We start from the raw sequence: 9,576 nt of genomic DNA, 5'->3' as shown, positions 1-9,576 counted from the left end.
TTATGGGTATATATATATATATATATATATATATATATATATATATATATATATATTGCGTATTACATTTGAACACTAGATTCTCAATTTTAACTTTAATTTTTTTATTGAAAATAAAAACAAACCGGGGTAGTGAGTCAGTTAATTAACTAACAAATGAAAAGTGGTAAATTGATTTTAAACTTGTGAAAGCTGATGTGAAAGTTGCTCATTAAGTCTTATTGACTGATTAATGACCAGTGACATTTGAGAGGAAAAACGGTGTGTTGTAGTGTAATATTTACTAAATGTAATCAAAAACGTCTTTTATTTGCATTTAAACCTCATTTGTGTTGTATGTGTTTAGAAAGAGCGGCAAATTTCGAGGTTTTCAAACATTAATCCCATTAATTTTGTGTTAAGGAACAAAATAAATGGAAAAGCGCATTACCATGTTGTTGTTGTTTTTCATTTGCCTGAAGTTTAGTCTCATACTATGTCACATTGGCTTATTTTGCAATATATCTGTGTACAAATTATGTTGCTGGGAAGTGACATCGGACTTCTTTTTTATTGCCTAAACAACCAAAAACCCTAGAGAGGCTACGTTACCGTTGGATCAGGTCCATGTAGGACTTGTAAGAGGATGGCAGTGTGCCTATATGCTTTCTGTTGAAGATCGCAGACGTCATATGAGACAGCTGAGAAAAGCATGTCTCTTTGCCTGAAGACACTAGTGAGCGCTTTACTCTCCAACACGGTCTGGACTGTCCAGCTGGACATGAGAGGATTACATAACCTGCTATCCAATTTTCTCATACAGTTGTCAACTTTGATCTCTCATGTTCTCTTCAGTGCAGATATTTCATTCCAAATATAACATTATCAGTTGGATGTAAAATCATTGGAGTTATTTTTATAAAAAATATTGATCTGCCCCCAGTAACTCAGCATTTTCAAGATATGATGTACACACCAAAATGTAATGTTCGCCAGCAAAGTGATGCATAACCAAATTGTGCTATGCAAATCATGCATGTTTGTGTAACCAAGAATGCTCTTGCACCGAGAATTTGTTTGTCTTGGTTCAAGACTGCCTAGCTAGCGATAATCCATGCACGTGGTACACAAACACCCAGAGTGATCTCTCCTGCTGATGACTTTACAAAGAAGCGCTGAGAGAACATGCCGTCCCAGGGGTCAGGCCAACTGAGGTGCTGTCAGGAAGACTAATACAGATATGTGCCAGAGGTTTAATTGAGACGTTGTTTGTTGGTGTTTCGCAACTTCAGGAAAGTATTGCAGGTCATCGTTTGCCCTGTTGCTTGTAGGTGGTGAAAAGAATAAATGGGGCTGCTGTGGGAGAATGAGAGACTGAATCGGGTCAAGGCAGTGTTGAATAAAATTATGATGATGAAGAATGCGTAAGGTCCCTTTGCAACACCCACACTTTCAAGCCAGACAGACTTTAATTACACACTCACATGGTTGAGTATCCATTTATTAACTTACATTTTCAGCTGATGATTTAAATATTTTTATTTGAATATTTATCAGGCACACTTTATACAAGATGACCACTACTTATTTCTGCCTGTCGCAATTGGCAGAAAGAGGGCTGCTAAGTTAAAGCACTGTACAATGATGGAGAGGCACAAGCATTTCCTCACCTTCATGTCATTTCGCAGTGTAAAAAATGTCCTGTTAAATTTACTGTTAAAAAACTGGCAGTTGTTGTTGCCAGAAATTCACTGTAAAAAATCGATGACATTGTTTCTGGTATTACAGGATGGTATATTGATCATCAGAGTAACAAACATACATGACGCTAAAGTCAAGTCAAGTCACCTTTATTTATATAGCGCTTTTAATTTTACTGGTGATAATTGAGATGACTCCCCATTTAAATGAACAAGGTGGTAGCGATCGGACAGGTAGGATCTAAACCATCTTAATGATGCAGTAAACATTAACTAAATAACAGAAAATATAACACAAAAAACACATAATGTAGCCTACTATTAAAACTATTTATATTTATAAACCAAAATTAAATCTATATAATAAACTAAAACAAAAGTAAATTAAATATAATTGTATGTGTTGTGTATTGTGTAACACAGGGACTTCTGGGAAAGTTTCTGTTTTTCACAATAAATTATATGGTAATTCATAGTTTTTACTTCTGAAACCCCAAAATTTGGCAGAATTATTCAGTAAATATAATATGATGTTAAATAATTTACAGTTCTAAGCTGTTTTAGTCTTTTAAATTTTTTTTACAGTGAATAATTTTTATTGTGAAATTTTGAAAAATGTCTCACTTGAAATGTCTCGCAAAATTTTTTTTATTTGCATCATTTTTATCCATCATTTCTATTTCAAAAATGCAGAACCCTACATTTTTGACTGTAGATACTTGTTTTTCCTCTTAGTCTGCTTTCTGTTTTCTAAATCCTAGCAGCTGAAACACAGAAGTGAGAAATCTATTGTAGCACGACATTATTTGACTGCAGAGCGCTCAGTCCTCATCTTCATTTACTATTTGTTGCCTAAACCCACAACACACAAAGCTCAGAAAATGCAATCATGTGACATCACTCAGCCGATTCTGAGAATTTGCTGTACATTCCAGTGGGGATATGAGGGGTGTGGAGCAGCCCTCTTTTCATCTGCTCGGCGGTGGGTTGATTTCTCTGAAAGTGTCAAGTGCATTTAGTTTTACTCCCACGACACTTTTCATCCAGATGCAAGGTCAGCCAAGATGTCTCGTTGTTTGTGTGAGGGAGGTAGAATTAATAACGGGGGTCATTGAGAGGTTCACTGTGCGGTGGAGTTGATGGACACTTACCTTTGCAGGCATGCTTGCTCATGTATGTGAGCCATGAGCTGCAAGTGTTAGAATTAGAACGCCTCCCTAAATGACACGCTTTACAGCAAGCCGTGATGTCAGCTACCTTTTGCACCCTTTCAAGAATGCTTTAGTATGCCAGCCTAGACAGTGTTTGGTCATGGTCTTTTGAAAGAGACAAGATGCTGCAAAGCAGGGATGCACAGTAAGGATGAGCAGGGTGGTTGACTATATCAACCAGCTAGAAGATTACTATGATTTGGTTTTAGATTACATTTTTTTTTTTTTTCTAATCTAAAAAATGTATAATACCATTCAAAGGTTTGAGGTTGGTAAGATTTGAATACATTTATTCAAGAGAAAAAAAGAAAATACTTTTATCTAGCAAGGATGCATAAAATTGATCAAAAGTAAAGACATTTATAGTGTTACAAACCATCTCTATTTCAAATAAATGTTGTTCTTTTGAACCTTCTGTTCATCAGAGAATCCTGAAAAACTGTATCCTGGTTTCCAACATTGATTATAATAATATTCTTGAACAGCAAATCAGCATATCAGAATGATTTCTGAAGGATCATGTGACACTGAAAACTGGAGTAATGATGCTGAAAATTCTGTTTTTATTTAGCAGTGATGCTTTAATGCTAGAATCAGCAACCAAGGTCATTTAGATATGTTTTATTCCTAGTCTAGAAACATTTACTTTTCTGTTTCTGATTTTTGAGTCACGTGAGTGTTTCAGCATCTCACACCATAAACGCTTTTCTTTTGAACTTTCTGGTAAAAAAAATAAAAATAGAACTGTTTCCACAAAAATATCAAAATGTTTTTGAGCAGCAAATCTGCATATTAGAATGATTTCTGAAGAATGATGTGACACTGAAGACCGGAGTAATGCTGCTGAAAATTCACCATGACTGTTGTGGGCTCTTATTATACATGACTGTCTTAAGGCTGACTAGTCAACTGATCGTTCAGACATCCAAATGAGTAGTTGATTTTGAAAAGATTATTTATTATAATTTATAAGTATTATTATAATCTCTTATGGGCAGCTGGCAGTCTGAAGACCTATCCTCAGATGAAAATGGCTCAGTGGATGAGTAAACATGGAGGCTTTTAATCGTTTGCAACTGAAACTCCGCAGTACTGCCCTTATTTGCACTATTGGTTGCCATGGTCACAAAAAGTGGAGGAAGGGAATTTTGCAAGGTATTTTGTTTCTTTGAAAGTAATTCATGTGGAAAAGCCGACATGGCCTTGGAAGCATCATGGAGTCAGACTTTTACACCTGCCCTTTAGAAACCACATCATTACATCTTGTTTTCCCACGGTAGTCCTTTTCTCCTGTTCCCAACCTGTAGCCAACAGGACCGAGTCTCATGCCAATGAGCAAAACAGTTTAGCTTTTACAAGTTTTACCTCCAGATGAGTTTAACCCATTTAAGTGTAGACGTGAAGATATATACTGGTAGTTATATACCGGTTAGACCACAACATAAAGTGCTGCGTGTAAATACAGAGGTGTTGATGCAAACACATGCTGGTTTACTATAGGTGTATGACTACAAGGTGAAAAGGGTAAATGATTGTCTACACCTTCTAGCGAGAGCCATAGAGGAGCAATCCGTGGCTGCCTGTCTCCAGGCCAAAACAGCCCCTCTGTGACTGTTATGTAAGCAGACAGAGAAACACTCACTCAACAGTCATTATGTCTGCTCAGATGTGCTCAGCATTGTCTGGGGAAACGCCAGGTCTACAACCAAATACATGCTGACATGCACACAAAAGCCAGAGGCCTTGTGTAAGCAAAATGTTCCTAAGATTGTTGTTCTCAAATAATGTGTGTGTTCCTTTATTTATTTATGTAATAGCTGTGTGATTTGTACACACTCAAAGAGCATATTTTTTTAATAATTTAAAATAAAATGTGTTACAATTTTGGCTGACAGTTGTCATGCAAATAATTGCAATAAATTATTTCATTCAATTGTTGTTTTTGATGTTGTTATAGGCAATATATTCTCTTAAAATATATTCTGTAGTCACTTAAAATTCATTTGGATGGGAGTATGTGTGAATGGAAAGTGCACAATGATTGTGAACATCCCTAATAAACATACTAAGGACAAATAATTGTGACTAGCACACATGCTCATCGCATATAAAAAGAGCTGTTGCTTAAGGGAATGCAGGTTCAGATTTGGCGCTTTCTTCTTCAACTTTCCTCTCTTTACTGTCTTTTAAATAAAAAGTCCAGAAAGCCAGTTAAATTAAATAAAACAATAATGTAGCCTGTGTGTCATCATAGGCTAATATGAAAGTGAGGCTAGTGCTCACATTGTGTTCAGGGAGAGCGTTATGTCATTATGTTTTAATGGGTGGACTGCAGAGCAGTTCTCTGCATGTGTCCGCGCTGTGACCTCACTCTGAACTCAAACCTCACACTGTGCATCCACTGCACCCTTGACATGTCACATCTCATGCCATAAATATCCACGCCTCACAGTCTCAGAGCTGAATTATGCCATCCTTTGGTCACAGCACGTGCATTGTCCCCGCCCAACGAGCCAAGGTGCTGAGCTGTAGAGGTGGAACCTATTGTTATGGAAAGAAATGCCTGATGACATATAATGCTGCTCCTTTTTTGGTACAACTTGAACCTCAATGGCACGTGGTAACTGAGATGAAATCCCTGGGTTTGGGGTCTTGCTGTCTTGGTTTAGGGTCTTGCTACATTTGCGGTGTTTCTTCAAATCTAATGGTCATGCCATGCTTGTGCTGTTTATACATGGTTTCAGTTTTCTACTCTGTGTGATGGTATAACACAACATCAAGAAGGTTTTTGCAAAGCCATTGATCAAAAAACGCCCTAAAAGCATGGAAAATGCTAATAGTTAGCATTACAGGTGCACTGTGTCATTATAGGCTGTCTGTACATATCAATGGCTTATAAAGTTACTCTGTGTAAGGAATGACCACCATGCTGAGATCACGTGATTAGCTGTGTCTTGCCATTTGGAAAAATTAGCACAAACCTGCAAATGTTCTTTTAATTTTGCAGTTTTCCAGAGTACAGCAATATGTTATGTTGCAAATTTAAACTCAGTCCGCTTTTAATAATGCTGTGGTAGCTCCAGAGCTGGTGGGGGCAGTAGAGAGCTTAATGTTATCGGATCAGTTGTTTAGAAAGACAAGCCATGTAATTATTTAGTGCACCTTTAAAATACAATTTTAATTAACAGTTGATCACAGGAGAGTATCTGTGAGCTATTCATCATCTTGGTGTCTAGGGTGTCACCAGAGGTGTGCAGTCCTGCTCCTAGAGATCCACCTTCCAACAGAGTTTAGCTCTATGCCTAATTAAACACACCTGAACCAGATAATCAAGATCTTCAGGATCACTAGAAGCTCCCAGGCAGTGGGTTGGAGCTAAAATCTCCAGGAAAGTGTCCCTTCTAGAGCAGGATTGGACACCCCTTATCCCGTCGGTTAATAAATGCCTTTTTTTAATTCCTAACCAAACCAATCCATTGATACATTGCTCATTTTCTTTTTTACAGCTGATTCAGAAAGAAGGATCGGACACCTTTGGAAATCTAGAAATGTGGAGCTGCATGGTTTACAATGAGACGAACGACAGCGTGGACCTCCGGCTCTGCCAGGACTTTGGACTCATTCTGTCCATCTTCTCTCTTGTGTATCTCATCGTCTGCTTTCCATTGGGGCTTTGCTACAATGCCCTGCTGGTGGTGGTTAACCTTTCCAACAAGGTCACCATGACCATGCCTGATGTCTACTTTGTGAACATAGCCATTGCTGGCCTGGTGCTCAACTTGGTGGCTCCAGTAGAGCTTCTGGGGCCCAGTTTTACACGCTGGCCCATGTGGGAGTACAACAACGAGCTCTACATTACCCTTCTCATTCTCTTCAACATCTCCTCTCTGGTCATCATGTACTCCACAACCTTGCTCAGTCTGGACTATTACATCGAGCGAGCTCTCCCACGCACTTACATGTCCAGCGTCTACAACACCAAGCACGTTTGCGGCTTCATCTGGGGCGGTGCCATTCTCACCAGCTTCTCTTCGCTGCTCTTCTACGTGTGCAACCACGTCTCCACTAAGATCATCGAGTGCTCCAAGATGCAGAACAAAGAGGCAGCTGACACCATCATGATGTTCATTGGGTACGTGGTGCCGGCGGTGGCAGTTCTTTATGCATTCGTGCTAATCCTCCGCATCCGGAAGGAGTCCACCCCTTTGGACCAGGACTCTGGGAGGCTCGATCCATCCATCCACAGGTTGCTGCTGGCCTCCGTGTGCATGCAGTTTCTTCTATGGACTCCATACTACATGACCTTACTGGTGCACACAGTGGCCGGAGCTCCCGGGAGCCATTCCAACAGGCAGCACCTTACCACATACTTCTTCCTGAGATGTTTATCTGAGCTGCTCGCCTTCTGCAGTAGCTTCGCCATTCCCCTCATGTACACGCAAATGAATAAGAACTTTTCCCATAAACTGCAGCGGCTTCTGAAGAGGCTGCACTGCGGGGACCAACCGTGCCCTCACGAACGCTCAGCAGTACAGCAGGTGGTTACATGAGGGCTTGTGTCCAGTCAGACCTGCTTCTCCCTCACTGGCACTTACTCCAAATCCACAGAAGTAGAGCCAGCACATGAACCTGGATATATATTGTGTGCTGAAAGGAAGTATTTTGCTCACCACAAGGAGTGGTATGTGTCTCTGTGAAATTGTAGAACCTCCGTAACACTTAACGACTTAACTTTATTTGTCCATCTCTGCGGTGAATGGGCGACCAAGAAGAAACCACTAAGTGCTGTTTTTGTGTAAGCTATGTCTATTCTTTGGGTTCTTGGGCCTGAGGAAAATCTCAAACCATCTGATGGTCCTTTCAGTGGAGGGGGGAAATGTTGAACGTTTGTAATATGTTACAGGATATGTGGCATAGCCTTCTAATGTGATGCTTTTAGACCAACCTATTCCCTTTTAGCTCAAGGCTACATTTCACACCAGGCTCTCTGTGTTGTGATCCACAACAGCATAAGCTCTTCAGTCTGGATTGAGTTTTCTGGTCACACTTTCCATAAAACCTCTCTGGTAGATGCTAGTAAATGCAATATAATTACCTCAATTTCACACACCAATGGGCATTACATTGGAACAGTTTAACCATCTTTTACAGCACTCAGAAATAACCCAATGAGACTGATATCATGGAGTGGGAAAGATTGTTTGTGTGTGTTTGCGTGCTGGTGGTTGTGAGTGTGTGTTCTCAAGTGCTTGCTGCTAAGGTGATCTGCATCATAACTGCACAGCTGCTCAGCCATATTAAATCCAATCAAATGTGTATAGCTTATTAAGAGGAAGCTATAGAAATGATCCACTAGACAATTGATCACAGTTTTAAGGTCAACTAGTTAGATATTTAATCTTTATTCAATACCTTTTCAATCATTAGTCTGTTACTACTGTAATTATTATTCGTGCACCATGAGGAAGTGGTTAGCAATTCATGTTTCGAGATGTGAATCCAAGTTGCACAAGTCCTGTTGATACAATCAAATATATTTGGTTTCATTTAACAGCTCTATGCAGTAGATTATTCGGTAAAACCGCTCAAATTTGTACTGGAGCATATACAGTTGATTTCTGAAAGTACTGATCGGACTTCAGTGCTTCTAAGCGATGAATCACATCGGGATAACATTTCCTTTCTAATGTGCAAAGAGATAGCTTTTATTGAGATTAGTTGCATGATTGTATTGTATGCATATATAGAGAGATATGCATCAATGCTCTCAGTCTGAGAGAAAATTGTAGACATTTCCAGAAAATAATACTCAGAGGCAGGGTGAGAAATAGTACAGTTTAAGCTAGTAAATGGTGTTATTATCGAAAATGTCTTTACTCTTGTTTTTCTCGAGTCCGTGGATGCAAAATTAGTATATATTGGAGAGAAAGCACTGTATGTGAATGGAAGAGTGAAGAAGTGTCATTTGAATCCACTCATGTTTGCAAAGGAAAGAATGTATTTAAAGTCATGAAGGGGATTAAAATCAGTTAACCCTTAATCATAAACGATGAAACGGCATCAAATCGCAATGTTATGGCTGTTAGCGTGCTAATGCCAGTATGTATCATATTAAGAATGTGTATATATTGTACTTCAGAGATTTACTGGAAAAAAAAAAACATGCCATTTTAGATTACAGTATTATTTTCTCAGAGATTTATTTAGATACTAAAGTGTCATTCATCCTCTGTCCCATACTGAGTCAAAGACTTGTTCAATAAACTAACATGAATATAATCCTGCTTGGCTCTTCATTGATTCCCCACATCTAAGAACATCACAGCTTTCCAGATGACAGATGATGAAGCTTGTTTTGGTTTGCATCAACAAAACAGGTATGGATGACTACACTCACTCATTCATACCAACAAAAAGAAAATAAATAGTTTATGCCACAGATGCCAAAACATATTTTTCTTGCTTGGTACGAGCCTTAGAATAGTGCCAGGGCCCAGGAGCAAAACCACACTGAAATGTTCTTTGGCAGAAACATTTTGTTTAGTTGCCCATCTGCAGCGCAGCAACAGCCACAGACATTAGTACTGTGAAAGACATGTTCTGCTTGTTCTTCAGTTGACAACTGCCTTCATTTCTGAAAAACACATTCTGTAGCATAATGAACTCTTTCAATAACAAGTTGAGTT

The 9,576-nt window shown here is 39.0% G+C and overlaps 1 protein-coding gene across 3 annotated transcripts in view; it reads left to right on the top strand.

The window, feature by feature from the left end:
- LOC107674685 (probable G-protein coupled receptor 146) overlaps positions 1-9,040 on the top strand; it is a 9,870-nt gene extending 830 nt beyond the window's left edge. For 2 of the 3 annotated variants that reach the window (XM_016468754.1, XM_016468755.1), the window contains exon 2: positions 6,397-9,040. In XM_016468754.1, coding sequence (XP_016324240.1) covers positions 6,439-7,440 — 1,002 coding nt within the window. In that variant the 5' untranslated portion in view covers positions 6,397-6,438 and the 3' untranslated portion in view covers positions 7,441-9,040. Of the gene's footprint in view, positions 1-659; positions 716-6,396 lie in introns of those variants that run through there. The other variant, XM_016468753.1, reaches the window with a different exon arrangement.
- The last annotated feature ends 536 nt before the right edge of the window (positions 9,041-9,576 follow it).

Source organism: Sinocyclocheilus anshuiensis, unplaced genomic scaffold, assembly GCF_001515605.1.
Source record: "Sinocyclocheilus anshuiensis isolate Anshui unplaced genomic scaffold, SAMN03320099.WGS_v1.1 scaffold152, whole genome shotgun sequence".
NCBI lineage: Eukaryota > Metazoa > Chordata > Actinopteri > Cypriniformes > Cyprinidae > Sinocyclocheilus > Sinocyclocheilus anshuiensis.
Note: the sequence above shows the minus strand (reverse complement) of the source record. Positions and strands in the feature narration are given on the sequence as shown.